The sequence below is a fragment of the Akanthomyces muscarius genome, chromosome 6 (assembly GCF_028009165.1).
Source record: "Akanthomyces muscarius strain Ve6 chromosome 6, whole genome shotgun sequence".
In the NCBI taxonomy this organism is placed as follows: Eukaryota; Fungi; Ascomycota; class Sordariomycetes; order Hypocreales; family Cordycipitaceae; genus Akanthomyces; species Akanthomyces muscarius.
The window spans coordinates 2,515,077-2,531,259 of record NC_079246.1 but is presented as its reverse complement, the minus strand read 5'-3'; the positions used below and the strand labels follow the sequence as shown (position 1 = coordinate 2,531,259).

Below are 16,183 nucleotides of genomic sequence, written 5' to 3'. Positions count from 1 at the left end.
CACGCGGCTTCCGGTCTTCAAGCCTCGATTTATATTGTTTGCAGCAGTTATGGCCTTTACGACGTGTTTTCTCTTCCTTACCCGCTCTGCAGACATGCGTATTGTCCCTTACGTCCACGACAGCAGAAAAGCCCACAGCATAGGCCTCTTTGCTGGCGCGGAAAAGCCATTGGCGGCCACAAATTTAGACAGTGTTGATGCTGCAATTCCTCACGTGGAGCTCAGTGCCAGCGACATCAAGCACTGGAGCGATCCCGATGACAACGAGGATCCCGACCGGGTCGAGCCTGGCACAGAGCAGGACGGCACTCCGCGCGGCGCAAACGAAATAAGCCTCTTGCAGGATGAAAAAGACAAACGCAAGCTCTGGCGATATCTCTATCGGGCGACTGCCAAGTAAGATGGCCGCCGTTCTAGACTTGGTCTACGTACTGACAAGTTAAAGCCTGAAAAGCTCCAACCAGATTTATGGCAAAACTCTAGCCACACTCAACAACAAAGAGAATCGGACCGATGAGCAAGCCAAAAAACTGGTCAGCCAGCCAGGGTCTACCATAAAGCCCAGCTACAGCATGGATGAGCCCGTCCAGTTCAACCCTTACCCGAGCTACAACAGCGACGAGTGGCAGAGCGACGGCTATGCCCCCCACATTGCCTGCAAAGGCGCAAATGGAAAGCCGATTGACGACGTCATGGTATTCAAAGGTCGCCCTGAGAACTTTCCCGCCAATCTCATGGGCAGCTACCAGGCACTCAACCTCGATCCTAACATCTGTTGGGAGCGCGATACGCGACTCGGCACATACGGGCTCCTTGAGCAAACGAAACAAACTGGCGGTCGTTTGCAGCCCTTAAAATGGGACAAAGTCGACTGGGGCAAACTGCAGCGAACATGTACTAAGAGCAACGCAAAACGTTTTAGGAACGACGTCGGCCGCAACAACCCATACCTTGCTGCTTATCCCGAGACGCAACGTTTCATTCCAGCCAAGTCAGTCACTGGCCAAGCACAGCTCTCTATAAAAGGCAACGGAGAGATTTATAACTCACCCAACGTCGAGGTCCGCGGTACCCCGTCGGCTGACACAGCGTCCGATGCGATGACCGTCGAGGCGGCGTCGCAGTACACGACAGAAAACCGCACTGCACTTCTATTGCGGTCCTATACCGGCAAAAAATACACCGAGAATGACAAGCAAAACATTCGCGCCCTTATCACTGAGCTTTCGCTGAAATCAGGGGGTGAATACGAGGTCTTCTTACTTGTCCAGGTCAGAGACGACTCTAAAGACATTTTCGGGAATCAGCAAGACTATCTACAAGTTCTCTTTGAGCATGTTCCTGTCGAGTTTCATGGTCTCACAGTCCTCTGGAACGATCAGGCTGTCAAGGAAATTTATACCGAGATGCAGGACGACTTTGAAAGAGACGTACACACTGCACAATGGCTTTCGGTCCAGAAGTTCAGCTACGACCACCCAGAATTCGAGTACATCTGGAATTGGGAAATGGATTTCCGCTACACCGGCCACCACTACGATTTGCTCGACAATATCCATAAATTTGCGCGAAAACAGCCCCGCAAAGGTTTGTGGGAGAGAAACGAGCGCTGGTACATTCCCGAGTACCACGGCGATTACGACACTACTTTCCGAAAGTCGATTGAACAACAATATGGCGACAGTATTGTGTGGGGACCTCCAGACCTGCCTTTCATCAACCCGCAAGGACCAACGCCACCGTCGACGCCGTCCGAGGACAATTACGAATGGGGCGTTGGAGAAGATGCGGATGTGATTACTGTCGGCCCGATGTTCAACCCGATCAACAGCCTTTGGATCATTGGTGATCACGTTTGGGGCTACTATGACGAGAATCACAGGAGAGAAGACGTCCCCAGACGAACTACGATTGTCACGCACTCTCGCATCTCGAAGCGCCTGCTCAGCCTTATGCACACCGAGAATATACGAGGTAACCACGTCGCCTCGGAAATGACACCCCAGACAGTGGCGCTGCATCACGGGCTCAAGGCTGTCTTCGCCCCTCAGCCAGTCTTTATGGACCGCAAATGGACTGGGTCTTTTGTCAACAAGTGGTTCAATGCTGGGCCGGACGGTGCTGCCGGCGGCTACGGCAGCGCCATGGGCTGGGGCCGCGAGCGTCGCTACCAGGGTACCACGTGGTACTATCGAGCCGAGCCTCCCAATCGCCTCTACAACAACTGGATGGGGTGGGAAGACACCGGTATTGGCGGCACCAATTGGGAAAAGTACAACGGACGCCCGTGCCTACCGTCCATGATGCTTCATCCTATCAAGAACTCAGAGCCGACGAACAAAGGCCACGCCACGGGCTTTGATCTTGGGTATGGCTAAGCTTCTGTTTTCAATGGAGCATCATTACCTGAACCTTACCCGGACCTGGAACCCGTGGCAACTAGACAAAGTATCTTCAGTCTGGCGTCGTGAACTTCGCAATCTCCTCTTTCTTCCCTTTTTCGGCTCTTTTGTTTTTCTCTCTTCTCTTTTTGGGCATCCAATAATCGGCGACGCTTTCCTATATATTTTTTTTCTCTTGTGTTGAGAGCAGGATGCGCAGGCGTGTCTGCGTGATGTATGTAACTTTGGGTTAGAGATGTGGTCCGGGATGACCGTAAACTGTAGAATAGACATGATAGTTGGCAAGTACCCTGTAAAATAGAGTATCATCAAAACATTTTGCTACGCTGCTTTTTGGTCGTTGCGTGTTGACGCCGTAGCTATGAGTTGCACGCTCCCCACTTAATGATTAGTTTGCTGGCGTACTGCTCTGCAACTTGAACTCAGCATCTAACCTCGCGTATCTCAGAAATCGCGCGATTATTACATTTTGGTCTGTGTGTTTTTTTTTTTAAATGTAAACGTCTATACATAGTTGATCACTCTTACGCCAATATGCGAAACGGATGAAACTGGCCGAGCGCTGGCAGCATCGACATCTTTGACGTGCCGGACTCATCGTTTGTTCACGATGAAGCCGCCCCCGTCTGTGAGTTACCGCAACGCATTCCCTCTTGTCGACACCGCAGACTTTAACATGAGATAAAAAAAGACGCCAACGCCTCGGCGTTTTTTGGCGAAGCGAGCGGCGTCGTCACAGCTTTCGCACCCGACGCCCACGCCGATGCGCTTCCAGTCCACGCCGCGCTTCGGCTCGACGCAGAGCGCGACGCGGCAGATGGAGGTTGTCGAGGAGATTGACGCCGCGACATCGCAGTCGCAGTCGCAGAGCAGCGCGACCGAGCAGCCGCGCTCCGATGGACGAGATATTGCATCAGACTCGATCGAAGTGGACTCTTATGCGGACAGCCTGGCGTCGCAGGGGGAGCTGCGCAGCAGCGGGAGCAGTGAGCATGAGACGGACGAGGATGAGAGCGGTGATGAAAGACGACAAAGAGGCTACGTGAGTGACGTCAATGAAGATGCGGAGGATGAGGGGTTGGGGGCGCCTGCGCAAAACATGTACGAGGATGCTGGTTCGCCGCCGCCTGTGAAGAGGCGCAGATTGTCGGCTTCAGCGTCGCCAACGAGACAACACATGGTCACCGCGTACGGTTCAAACGCGGGACACTACGAAACGCATTCTGGATCGGAACAGGAATACGAAGAGCACGACGTGCAGGACAAGACAAGGACACGCGCCTCCGCGCAACAGCCAACTTTCCAGCCTGCGCCGCGCTTCAAGGCTCCCGAGGACGAGCTTCCTGGCCACGATCAGGGCGTCCCCACGAGCGCTCTGATCGCCGCACCCTTCTCACCCCAGCGCCGAGGTGCACGGTATGTCCCTGGGGGTCTCGCCGCGCAGCTGCAGGGCCTGCTGTCCCAGATCAAGGGTTCGGAGACGCTCGGCGGCGCAGGCGACGGGGCTGTGGTTCGGCTCTCGGTGGACGAGATTGGCCTGGGCACGCGGATGCACCTCGTCCAGGGCAGATTGCTCTCGCGGGGTGCGGAGGCGGAACACGAGGGCGTTGTGCGCAGGTACATCCTCGCGGGAGGCGAAGGAGGAGGAGGCGCGCTGGTCAAGGAGGGCAGCGTGCTGAGGATCATGGCGGCGCCGGCGTGGGAGGTGCATTTAGGAGAGGAGTGGACGGTGGCGTGCGAGTGGTGTGTTGAGTCTTTGGAGGGCTAAGAAAAATTCAGGCTTATCTACGAGTGTATAGCTTGGTGATGTTACGAATAATAATAAAAATTGTCGAGGATACTTTGAAAAGATTGACTGCGGTGTCATGGGCTGGAGATGATGATGCACTAAAGCGGGCTTGCAACAAACGCGAAGCGGCGTCCCAGCTCTCCATCATGTCTTGTCCCCTACATGCTGCCAAACGGAGACGAGGTTTTTGAGAATCAATGGCCATTACACCTCATCTCAAATCAATGCGCATCTCTGTACGAGAGTCCGTCCAATAGCCACGATGGTGCACAATTTGCGCCGCGCGGTGCCCTCCATGCTAGGCGTCTGCCGCCAGTCCATCAAGGCATGTGCTCAGCACGCCGACACCACCATCATCCACAGCCGGAGCTTCACCAGTTCCAATGTGCTCAGCAAAGCGCAATCCGATGCCTTGCGGATATTATTCTGCGGGTCTGACACGTTTAGCTGCGAATCGCTCAAGGCGCTGCACACAGAGCACCAGCGGAACAAGGCGCTGGTGGAGCAGCTCGAGGTGATGGTGCTGCCGGGGAAAAGGATGGGAAGAGGCTACAAAGAGATTGCTCAAGGTGTGTGCTCATGGTTCGATACATGGTCAATGTTTAAATTTAAGGGATTGGTTGCTGATTCGTGCAGTGCCCTGTAAAGACCTTGCGCAAGAGTTGGGGCTGAAGATTCACGAGAAAGAGACGTTCCGAGGCTGGAAGGTAAGCGCAACATCAAAACCAACTCCGACACGATGATCTGACGAGCCGTTGCAGCTTCCTCAAGGTATCAATCTGGTTGTTGCCGTGTCATTTGGGCTCTTTGTGCCCCCTCGGATCCTCTCCTCCGCAAGATACGGGGGCCTGAACGTCCACCCTTCACTACTGCCTCAGTCAGTTCAAATGAGAGAGACATCCTCCTTTTGACAACACATGCTAACAGGACCACCCAGCTTACGCGGGCCGGCACCAATCCACCACGCCTATCTCCGCGGGGATCAGTATACCGGCGTCTCCCTGCAGACGCTTGATCCCACGGCCTTTGACCACGGCACCATCCTTGCGCAGACGCCCGCGCCCGGCGTGCGCATACCCAAAAACCAGAAGTTTCCCGACCTCAAGCGCGACCTGGCCGTCCGCGGCGCCGCGATGCTGGTCCAGGGCCTGCGCGACGGCGTGCACGTCCCGCCGCACGAGGCCGTCGCCGGCTGGGCACCCGGCGGCGCGGCGGCGCTCGTGCACGCGCCCAAGATGACCAAGGCAGACACGGAAGTAGACTGGAAGACGTGGCGAGCGGACGATGCGGTGAGGCGGCTCAGCGCGTTTGGCGCCGTGTGGACGTGTGCCGTTGGGGCAGACGGCAGCAAGGATGCGGGCTTGGTCAAGAGGGTGCTGCTCACAGAGGCCAAGGCGGTCACCGACGCTGCCGCGGAGGCGAATTCTACGCAGGAGCAGCTCATCTGGGTGACTGACAAGGTCAAGAAGCACGTTCGGGTCAAGGTCGATGCGGGATCCGGCAGGTGCTACTTTGAGTTTGGCGATGGGACGTGGCTGGAGGTGGAAAAGGCAAAGATGGAGGGCGAAGGCGAAAAGAAGGCCGCAGTCGCGCTGAGGACGCTTCTCGGAACCCCTCCTTAGCCTAGTTGTATATTACACGGCCTTGTCATTTTTGTATATTCATTCGCAAATAGATGTTTCAACATGGACTCTAGTATGCCACTTTGTATAGTTGTGCGGTGGCTCCATTCAGCAGAGCATCAGTGAAGCACCATCTGACTTTCGTTCTGGCCAGCTTCAAATCTGTAGTGAGACGCATAGAGCTGGCACGTCGCGTGACGGCAGCCCCGGCGCTCAATCTGCGGCATCCCGTCCTGCTCATAGCTGGCGACCGTGTGCTTCACGTCTGCGAGGGTGAAGTTTTTAATTCTCTTTATGAGTATCAGCATTGGACCTCAGTTACCAACTAGAATTCAGTCACTCTGGTAAGAATGAGGAAGCCGTGAATTTTTCTCCTTCTTAGCAACAGGCCGTTGGTGTTGCCGAGGTTTAATTGCAAGCGCCTGCTTAGCTTCAGCCGCGTCAGTCTGCCGTTTCAGCACGCGAGGTGATGCGAGAAACAAAGTAATAATTTCCTACAGTCAGAACTACGCCAAATGTATCAAATGGAACTCAAATTCCAGACTCGGAAATTTACCCGGGCTGGAAGAGGTTCACCCAAGACTTGCTCTGTACTCGCATGCCACACTCTCAACTCCCAACCATGGCCGAGTCATTATTTCAGTTAATAATCCGGGGTACGCAATCTATATTACAGACCCCCGAGTCAATAGCTCCGCGGTGCAGACATTTTCCGAATCCGCGGACAGCAACAGATATGCTTCCTTCAAAAGCCTAATCAATTCCGTGGTCTGACGACAACTTGCCACTTTGGGCGAGTCAGGTCTCTCTCCACTGCCAAGCTCCGAACCGCCAAGACATGTCATCAGCAATCAGTTGCCAATCGTAGGCTGGGTTCCTCTGTTTGGGGGGCTTCCCGCACTCAGAGGTTCCGCCAATTGAGGAGAGCGGGAGAGAGAGAGGAAAAGCGGGCGAGAAACGCGATTGCTCTCTGTTGATAGACCACACGCATCGCAACAACAGCAAAAGCCACACCGGCTTTATCGGCATCGTGGGCGGAGCCAGCGCAGCCAGTGAAACCGCCGCGTCTGACGCGGCCCTCACAGACCCCGAAGGCCACGACGGCCGCCACATCCCGGCGCCGCGTCGGCGGCCCATTGCCCATCACCAGTGAAGCTGTCCGCGCACCCATTCCCTGATTTTCGTGCAGTTTTTCTCGTTGCCAAGAACTGGCGTATTGTTAATCTACCTCTTTATTTCCCGCAACTTTGCCAAATGGTGTCGTCACTGCGACATTTTTTGAAATCAAATTCTATATACTCATGCATGTCTGACAAACCTTTTATTGTCATGTCACATTTTTGTCTCGCAAGTGGAAATTTGCCCATGCTTACGCAAATCGGATCTGGCCACGATCCAATTTAGATTTCACCAAAAAAGGAAACAAAAGACCACTCTCTCCATGCATGTTTCATTCAGCTTTGGACAGCCGTGCAGGCGTCGTCATCAATTTCCTTCCGTAACAAGCCAGACCTGAAAAAAAAGAGCGCCACGGGGGGCGGCGGGTCGCCGCTGAGAGGCTAAAAATTTATAGCGCCAGCGCTGTCGCGTGAGCAAATCACCGTACGGAGTGGCCAAGTTGGTGCCGGGAAGGGGGGCTACCGGGACTGGGGGAGACGCCCAGTCCGATATGGCACGGATACCATGAAATTGCGTATGCCTTCGGCGAGAGGAGCGGCAATGGAGTTGCCGGAAGACACGTACGGCAGGCGGCGTCTCTGCTGCATGGGCTGGGCTGCCTCGGGTAAGGGGGGGGGTTAAGGGCTTGATGCTCCTCGTTGATCGTCACTGATAAATGGCGCCGCCGCCCGTGATTGTGAGGCCGACATGATAGGAAGGCAAAAGTACCAAGCGGTATCCATTGATAAAGACCTGTGCTGTGCTGATCTATCCTGATCTACACCTCGTTCCTCTTTGGCTCCTCACGCAACCACTGCGGCGACTTACACACACAACGACTCTGCAGCACACGATCGCCATGACACAAACACGTATACCCTCGCTGCGGTCCATAGCGACTTGCCTCTTCCACGTCCTCGCCAGCGTCTCCGCCGCTCCCCGGCGCCCGCCCAAGAGCCCTTTTCGCGCGCTGCAGGCCGTGCCGACGGGCCTGTCCCTGTCGTCCGTCATCACGGGTCTGTACGCCAACGACACGGCCGACGCGCAAATCGCCATCCACGACATGCACGGCAACCCCTCGTGGACGTGGAGCGCCGCCGACGTCGCCTCCCAGTCCAACATACCCGCGGACCTCCTCAGCTGTATCCAGTCGGTCACGGCCGTGCCCGAGGCCAAATGGGCCGACGGCGGGCGCAGCGTGCTGTCCATCTACAACGCCGCGGCGCTCATGATCACGCACGCGCCCGGCGGCGATACGGACAAGCAGGTGACGTGGGGCGTGTGCCTCAACCAGGACGGCCGGACCAACACGCACAGCCTCGAGCTGGTCCCCGACGGGCAGGTGGCCATCGCCACGACCACGTCAAGCACCGAGGCCACGATCCAGGTTTTCAACGTCTCGGCGGGGCTGACGACGGACCCCTCGCCCGTGCAGTCGCTCAACCTGCTGCCCGCGGTGCACGCGCTCGTCTGGGACGAGCAGGGCGGCCTGCTCTGGGGCGCCGGCAGCAGCGCCGACCCGACCGGCGCGTCGGGCAGCTCCGCGCCGGCGCTCAACGGGTACAGGTACACCCGCGGCCCCGGCGGCGGCTTCGTCACGCAGCCGACGTACAGCTACAACGTCACGACCGCCGTCGCGCTCGACACCGAGTGGGCCGACTCCGAGTACAGCGGCTGGTGGGACGGCGGGCACGACATGACGGGCGTGCCGGGCCGCCGCCAGCTGCTCCTGTCCACCGACACGGACCTGCACGTCTTCGACATTGACTCTCAGACCTTTGAGAGCGGCAGCTCCGTGGCGAGCAAGTACCTCCCCGGCTTCACGCCCGTCGACAGCCGCGTCGGCAGCGACGGCCAGTCGCTGCCGCGGTCCGACATCAAGTCGCTCAGCATTGACGGCAACAACAACGTGCTGTACGTGCAGGCTGCCTGGCAGGACGTCACGTCGTACCAGATCAACCTGCTCGAGAATGGCCAGCTGCAGCCGGCGCTGACGTACCCGCAGCAGCTGTATCGATCGCGGTGGTTTGCCGACACGCCGACGTGGCCCAAGGCCCGTCTGCCTCCGTCCTAGGGAATTTCCTTTTGTTCTGTTCGTAATCAGCATTTTTCCTAGTTAGATATCCATTTGTTCTGCATTTAGAAAGCGATAAAGCGAGAGCATATTTCATCATCACAACCTTGACCATTGTAGACAAAGGGGGGGGGTATCATGAATGCATTTTGTCGAGGGCGCCTCCCAATATCTATGTTACAGCCGAGATCGAATCCACTCGGCCCATTTGCTCAAATCCTCGAGGTGCTCCAATACCTTGGCCAGCTGCTCCCTTGTGACATTGCTTCCGTTAATCTCTTTGACCGGGCCGGGTTCTTCGCCGAGAACATTCTCGTGAATGATTTGCACCAGTCCGTTTTCCAAAATGCTCAGTGTGATGTTGGCGGTTGTATCCCGCATCGGGAATACCACCTGCATGTGCGGGGAAGGATGAACCCAGAGAATGACATCGAGCGAGACGTCTGCCGGGATGTTGATTGGAAGGCCGCCGTCTGTCTTTGAGCTTGTCTCGTCCGAGTTCATAAAGTCGGCGAGCTGATCCCTCATGGTCGAGGTATCTGACTTTTCGATTCCGTTCTCTTGCGTAGTTGGTGCGACATTGCTCTCAGCAGCAGACTTGTCCTCTCGACCGAAGCTTCTCTCAAGCAATGTCGACAAGAATGCATACTGGCGAAGCACAGGCAGCATCTCAATAAGCTGGCGCGGATGTGCGAATGGCAGCTCCGATATCTTTTGCGAGTATATCGGCTTGTAAATGAATAAGCTGCTTTGGTGCGTCCTTGACAAAGAGTCATTATACGTGTTGATCATGGGCAGCTCCCGTCTACGAACAATAGTACGGGCCTCGCTAGGGTCCTGCCGCGAGCCCGGGGCTACCGGAAAGAAAAGAACATCAAAGGTAGGAGGCTGGCGATGGAAGTCGGTGGGCGGCTCGACACCCGCAATATTGTACATGCGCCCCCATTCGCTCTGTGGGAGAATGACGGGCGGGTCAAAAGTGGCTGTGAACATGACACGCGGCACTCTCGTGGTCGAGAGGTCGGCCTGGAGCATATCCATACTTGCGTCCTTATTTTCCTCCGATGCAGGTAACGAGACGTGATCTGGCTCCTGCCAGTCGAGGGCAGGAATTGGCGAGTCGGTCATCTCGTCTTGCTTGACAATGTCTTTGGAGATCCAATTCTCTGACACTCTGACAGGCGGTAGTCCTACGCCGTCAATGGCGGCGCAACCGAGAAGCATGGACCATATTTTGCTGTCGCCACTGGTCCCTTGTCCGGCTGGTGGTGCGACGAATCTCGCCTCTTTCCAGTATTGCAGGGCGAGCCCAACCTGGCCGCGCTCATGCATGACTGGATTTCCATGCCTTGTGCACATGGCAGCACTTGCTATCAGAGAATCTGGCTTGCCAGTCAGGGCGGAACTTTGGCGCAGCTGCTCCACGTCCCATTCATGCAAACGCATCAAGCAAGAATACATGCTCGACAGCGCCTCGTGGCAATCCAGACCGGGAATGATGCTAAGCTTGTCCAGCTTAGCGAGACGCTCAAAATTGATGGCAAATCTCTCCAGCGTCTTTGTTAGAGGACTTTGGCCTGGCAGAAGCTGTAGGTCTTTGAGCAGTATCTGACTAGCGGCATCGATGTGGTTTGTGACGGAGTCGGCATTTCCATGGTACGAAAGCGTCGCATTCTGGACGATGTTGTTGTCCAGGATAATATCAAGGGCAATAGCAGATCCAGCGATAGCTAGTGTTTTCGTTTTTCGCCCGCCGGGTGTAGAGTGTTCTTCGGCGAGGATTTCCATGCCAAGTCGTTGCGCGAGTCGCTCCAGGCCTGCCTCGCTGACCATGCCCTTTTTTTCCTGCAGGTTAGTTAGCATTACGGGATCCACGCGCAAGACAGAGGCAAATCCATACGTTCAACATTTTGATGATTGACTCTAGTCGCCGCAGCTTCTCGTCCTCGTTGGCGTAGGCAGAATTGACGCCATCGAGGCCTGCGACGCCTGCAAGGCCCATGTCAAAGCCATTTCCCATGACGAGAGCGCCCATGGCCACCGCTGTCGAGGGACTGTCGAAGTTGAGCGAGGTCATTGTCGATTGCCCCATCATACCCATGGTGGCAGGTGATTTTTTGACGTGCTGCGGCGACGATCGCTGGCCGTGAGGGGAGAAGGCCGCGTACGCAGCGTTGGAGAAGGGCGTAGAGACGGGCGGCGTGGCGGCTGGAAAGTGTGACGGCGTCCGGCCCTGCTGGCCCGAAGGGGTGCGGCCCTGCTGCGAGGCCGCATGCTTCATTGCCGCCGGCGTCGGTGTCGACATGGTGGATGCGATTGCGTAGTGAGCTCGGGATCAATTCGAGGGCGCTTCGCTCGAAGGGTTACACACCGGCAGCCCGCGGCCACCAGAGTAATGATATACTAGCAAATCGAGTACTGTGAGCGCATTCGCATGCAATAGCCAGAGTGAGTTGGGTTGAGCTTGAAGACAGTTGTGGGTGTTGCGCGTTGGGTTTGAGTTGCGCGTTGGGTTTGAGTTGCGCGGATGCAAAAGCGCGAAACGCTGGTGCTTGCTTTGGCGGGCGTTGAAGCCGCCCCACAATAGCTTTCCGAAGTGACAGGCGGCCAAAAAAGACTTGCGCCGGCATTCACCATCAACGGAATTTCTAGCTGAACGCGATCGCGGCTGCCTTTACAGCATTGCAATCGGAATCAGAACCCAACATCGGATACGCAAACACGATACAGATACGAGATGGCGCTGGCGCCGTTTCGCGGCATCAACAGCCGATTGGCCAACCGGTCAATCCGGGTTATGATATCCCCTACGCCGTCGACATTTGCGGAGCGACGTTCGATACTACAAGTTCTCAAGAAATACGGACACATTGATGTTTTCAGGAGAGAAAATGTAGGCGAACCCTGCGCTATCCTACGGCAATACACGTCGTGCTGATGTCGGACGTTTTCTAGTACGAACCCAATCGATACATTTCCGTCACGAAAAGCGAAGACACAGCCAGAGCGCTGACGCGCCTGAGTCCCATCGCCTGCCGCATATCGCTGCCGCAGATTGAGCCTGAGAAGCGTGCGAGGCAGCTCCAGAGCCTGGCCGAGCCTTCGGCGCAGCCGCGCATCGAATTCCAGACACAGACGAGCAAGAGACACGAGGAACATGGCCAGCCGTCGCAGGGCGCGGCACGAGAAGCAGGTATCGACTACGAGACGCGCGAGTTTGTGCTCACCATTGGCCCCGCGCGCGACTACGACCACGGCAACGCGGCGACCAAGGCGACCGAGTACACCAGCTGGCCGGAGGGCTACAAGACGGACAGGTCGTTTGCTGTGACGGCGCTGCGGGAGGCGCTGCCGGACACGCTGCTGAAGAAGGGCCTCTGCCACTGGAACGTCAAACCCGCGGCGCCAGACAGCCCGAGGGACAGCATGCGCCAGCGACTGGAGCGGAAGCAGCAGATACCAGGGCAGATGTCGGCCGCCGACTCAGTCAAGCCGGCGCCAAAGCCGCAGCGAAGCAGGTGAAGCATGTTTGGGCAAGCGGCTGCCAAGACGCAAGTGGCAGGCAAGGATCAAGTTACCTCGGGCGGCCTCAGGATTGTCGGGTCATGCCGAAACTAATTGCTGCAGTGCTGCATGGCTGCCAGGGCAGCACGGCCACAGTCGGACCCAAAGTGCCTTGGAGTGGTGTGGCTCAGCAGGGGTTCCGACCCGGTTTGGGCTGCAAGCTACGTAATAGACCCGAGTTGGGTCAAGCAAGGAACAGAAAGGGAACCAGGCCAGGCTGCATTGGCCGTATTGGGTTGAGCCGGCAGCAAGTTGTTACTTGCATTTTTCGACTTTTTTATATTGCAGCGCAAGCCGCTCCCGGCCAGCGCTGGTTGAGAATACTCGGAGAAAGAATGTTGTGAGCTTCCCCAAATGTGGCGCGCTGTGGCAGCGACTGGGTTGGAAAAATTGGTCGGCAGCGGCCATCGGTTGGTGCGCAGTGATCGGCGCAGAGCGCTGGCAATCGATGATGGGGCCATTCTTCGGTTTTGGCCAGGTCGTGCCAGGGTGGAAAGTGGCCCCCAAGCGGCGCAGTGCAGAAGTCGATATGTAACTCCGTGGGTACTGTAGTGCGGAAGATGTGTAGCTGTACATGTGACAGACGCCATGGGCGATTGTACACAAGATATACAACATATAATTCCAGGTCAATTGCAACCGAATAAGAAATCATGAAGCGATATTTGTAGAGTGAAGAAATCAGTTCTTTTACAGAGGGACCTCGATCTGGGATCCCGCGTTAGCCCTACGACCCTGCTGTCCCGCAGCGCATCAAAACGTCTTTAGAGAATACCAGTAAGAGCGAGAGAGAGAGAGAGAGAGAGGCTGTGCTTTGCGACAAAAGCCTGGTCGCCGCGGTGGAACTTGCCAATCAAAAAAGTCGTCACAGCGACGCTAAAAGCCAAAGCCTCAGTTCTCGACCGTCTCAGTACCACGCTACCAAGGAACCAATCTGGTCACACGGAGGCTCTGTCTCATTAAACTAGAGCGAGCCAGTAACGAAGCTACGAGAGCACATGTCTGGATGGAACTAGCGAGGAATGGGGTGGTTTCCAAGGCAGGGAGGGGAGGAGCTGTGGCGCTGGACAGAAAACAAGGATGTGGCTTTGCAGCGACATGACTTGACTTGAGGTTACAGTTACAGTTACAGTTTTTTTCTTTGCGCTGAACAGGGGGGGCCGCCTATTGTTTACCTCCAAAGTTTATGCTTTGACGGACACTGGGGACAGTATCATCATTATTACATATATCTGAGCGCGCGCGCGCGCACATCACATCCAAAGGTGAAGAGAGAGAGAAAAACGGGCGGACTTCTCCACAGGTTTTTTGGAGCCGTGATGATTGTGGCTGTTGTTGCGCTGGGAGCGGCAGCAGCAGCAGCAGCTTGCTTGGGCTCAAAGGTCTGTGACGCTATTCCGCATCCACACCACGGGGCATCGGCACAGCCTTTTTTTTTTTCTTGTTGTGGCTTGCTGGGCTCATCTCGCGACGAGCGTGCGCGGACCCATTCTTTTTTTTTTTTCGTTGCTAGCGCGGCGCAATAGCACGGCAGCCCCCCGGCTGCAGCCTGTGTGGTTCTGCTTTAGCTTGGGCTGCAAGCGATCGTGCCTTTTTTTTATGATGGCCCGATGCTGGGTGCTAGGTACCGAGGGCAGCTGGCGATGCTCTTCTGCAGGCCAGCAACCTGTGTCTTTTTCTTGCGGGGGGGACGTCGCAGGACTAGCAAGAGGTATAGCAGGCGCTGAGCACTGTCATTGCAACACTGTCATAGAGCAGTCGTCTATCTAAAACGAAGGAGGAAATCTATTGGCAGGGTGGCTTGGCGGCAAGCTGCAAGCTGCCCAAGCTTCGGCAATTGGGGCCGTGTCAACGTCATGCCAGCTGTGAACATCACCACCACCGGCTGCGTCTCCGCCCCCCTTCCAGCTTGGTCGGTCAACACCCCGGCGCCCAGTCCCCAGTCTACTTACTCAGTTTTTAGTGTCGTTGCCAGTGCCTTTTCATTTGGCCGACCGAGATGGGATCATGATGTAGTTACCAGTTTGTGGTCTGTCCCTGTTTTCATTAGCTGTGGGCTTGTGAAACAGAGGCCGCCCCCCCCCCCCCTTCCCCCGATCTGCTCTACTGCCCTACGGTGGTATATGAGCTCCCTCTCTCCCCGGAATCCTCCCTCTTGCCTATTTTCTTTTTCCCTTCTCTCGTCACGCAAAATAACATCACGCCCATTGATCGTGCCGATTTTTTTGACGTCGTCCTAAAAGTAACACCACTACCAAACGACACCAAACAACAACAAACCGCCACAATGGGTATCCTCCTCGCTGTTCACCACATTGGCACGCTGCTGCTCCTCGTCACGGCCATTCTCCTCCTCGTCGCCTCCATCTCCTCGCCCGTCGTCAACAGCCTGTCGCTTCTCAACGTCAAGTTCCACGGCGGCCTCGACACCGACCGCGTGACCTTTGGTTCCTTTGGTTACTGCCAGATGTACGAGTAAGTTGCACCATTGTTTCTGCGCATGCAAATTAGCCTTTTCTTTCCCCTGGTCATTTTCAGCCTAGCCGGGCTGCTTGCTCTCCACCATGAGCTCATCTGGCAGCCCACCCGAGATTTGCGCAAACGCGCCATGGGTCCCAGTGAGAGCTGAAATGCTCAAACGCCAAGAAGCAGCCCTAGCAACCACAATGCGCTTTGCTCATTTGTCGTTTTCTTATGCGCCCATCTTGCGACGAGGGAAAAAAAACAGTTGAATTTGGCTAACCATTTCTTTTTCTCACAGTGGCTCGTCCGACTACTGCCACCGCCACCTCGGCTACAACCCGCTGGCCCTAGTCCGCGGCATCGACAGCCAGGTCGACAATGGCTCCGTCGGCCGCAACACGGCCTCTGGCCTGACCCGCGTCATGGTCCTGCACCCCGTCGGCGCCGTCCTCTCCTTTGTCGCCTTCCTCCTCGCCGTCATCGGTACCCACGTCATCTCCTCCTTCACCGCCTCGCTGCTGTCGGGCCTGACCTTCATCGTCACCGTCGTCGCCCTCGCCTGCGACTTCACCGCGCTCAGCATCGTCCACCACCGTGTCAACGAGGTCCGCGGCAACCACGCCACCTACGGTGGCGCCCTCTGGTGTGTCGTCGCCGCCCTCGTCACCTCCTTCTTCGCCACCGTCATCGTCTTCCTCAGCTGCTGCGCCAGCAAGCGCAGCAAGAACAAGCCTGACACCGTCCACAAGCAGGAGGCTGGCTTTGCCGACTCGACGGTTCCCAAGCGCAAGTTCTGGCAGCGCCGCTAAAAAGCTAGGCGCCGTGGCGCGTCGGTTGTGGCTTGAAAAATCTACAAGGTTATACCTGTCAAGATATAAAGGCTACGACGACGCAGCTTGGCCCCTGGTACGCAGCCCATGATGAAGAGCTGGACGAGACGATGTTGTGGTAATGGTTTTCTAATTTTAATTTCTGGCTGTGCCTGCCTGCTGATGATGTAATGCCCGTCTCTCCGGCTGGTTTTGGAGTGTTTTACGCCCTCGTGTGTTTTTGTGTACAAGAAGCTATGATATCCCACTGGCTCATGACTTGATCATTTGACTTTTAATGC

General features: G+C 56.2%; 8 protein-coding genes across 8 annotated transcripts; 6 read left to right on the top strand and 2 right to left on the bottom strand.

The window, feature by feature from the left end:
- Positions 1 to 94: 94 nt before the first annotated feature.
- On the top strand, positions 95 to 2,378 carry LMH87_000896 (uncharacterized protein; the record flags this gene model as incomplete). Its single annotated transcript, XM_056198880.1, has 2 exons — positions 95 to 396; positions 446 to 2,378. 2 exons carry the CDS (start codon positions 95 to 97, stop codon positions 2,376 to 2,378), a joined length of 2,235 nt encoding a protein of 744 aa, XP_056055784.1.
- A 634-nt stretch (positions 2,379 to 3,012) lies between these two features.
- Positions 3,013 to 4,170, top strand: LMH87_000895 (uncharacterized protein; the record flags this gene model as incomplete). The annotated part of the gene is made up of 2 exons (XM_056198879.1): positions 3,013 to 3,030; positions 3,094 to 4,170. The coding sequence occupies 2 exons, from the start codon at positions 3,013 to 3,015 to the stop codon at positions 4,168 to 4,170; spliced, it is 1,095 nt and encodes a 364-aa protein (XP_056055783.1).
- A 283-nt stretch (positions 4,171 to 4,453) lies between these two features.
- On the top strand, positions 4,454 to 5,813 carry LMH87_000894 (uncharacterized protein; the record flags this gene model as incomplete). The annotated part of the gene is made up of 4 exons (XM_056198878.1): positions 4,454 to 4,760; positions 4,828 to 4,898; positions 4,953 to 5,068; positions 5,129 to 5,813. 4 exons carry the CDS (start codon positions 4,454 to 4,456, stop codon positions 5,811 to 5,813), a joined length of 1,179 nt encoding a protein of 392 aa, XP_056055782.1.
- A 2,017-nt stretch (positions 5,814 to 7,830) lies between these two features.
- On the top strand, positions 7,831 to 9,045 carry LMH87_000893 (uncharacterized protein; the record flags this gene model as incomplete). Its single annotated transcript, XM_056198877.1, has 1 exon — positions 7,831 to 9,045. One exon carries the CDS (start codon positions 7,831 to 7,833, stop codon positions 9,043 to 9,045), a length of 1,215 nt encoding a protein of 404 aa, XP_056055781.1.
- Positions 9,046 to 9,222: 177 nt separating this feature from the next.
- On the bottom strand, positions 9,223 to 9,573 carry LMH87_000892 (uncharacterized protein; the record flags this gene model as incomplete). The annotated part of the gene is made up of 1 exon (XM_056198876.1): positions 9,223 to 9,573. The coding sequence occupies one exon, from the start codon at positions 9,571 to 9,573 to the stop codon at positions 9,223 to 9,225; it is 351 nt and encodes a 116-aa protein (XP_056055780.1).
- A 142-nt stretch (positions 9,574 to 9,715) lies between these two features.
- LMH87_000891 (uncharacterized protein) lies at positions 9,716 to 11,350 on the bottom strand (the record flags this gene model as incomplete). The annotated part of the gene is made up of 3 exons (XM_056198875.1): positions 9,716 to 9,805; positions 9,859 to 10,890; positions 10,946 to 11,350. 3 exons carry the CDS (start codon positions 11,348 to 11,350, stop codon positions 9,716 to 9,718), a joined length of 1,527 nt encoding a protein of 508 aa, XP_056055779.1.
- Positions 11,351 to 11,782: 432 nt separating this feature from the next.
- On the top strand, positions 11,783 to 12,567 carry LMH87_000890 (uncharacterized protein; the record flags this gene model as incomplete). Its single annotated transcript, XM_056198874.1, has 2 exons — positions 11,783 to 11,938; positions 12,001 to 12,567. 2 exons carry the CDS (start codon positions 11,783 to 11,785, stop codon positions 12,565 to 12,567), a joined length of 723 nt encoding a protein of 240 aa, XP_056055778.1.
- A 1,898-nt stretch (positions 12,568 to 14,465) lies between these two features.
- On the top strand, positions 14,466 to 15,881 carry LMH87_000889 (uncharacterized protein; the record flags this gene model as incomplete). The annotated part of the gene is made up of 4 exons (XM_056198873.1): positions 14,466 to 14,521; positions 14,573 to 14,631; positions 14,679 to 15,084; positions 15,371 to 15,881. 4 exons carry the CDS (start codon positions 14,466 to 14,468, stop codon positions 15,879 to 15,881), a joined length of 1,032 nt encoding a protein of 343 aa, XP_056055777.1.
- Between the last annotated feature and the right edge of the window lie 302 nt (positions 15,882 to 16,183).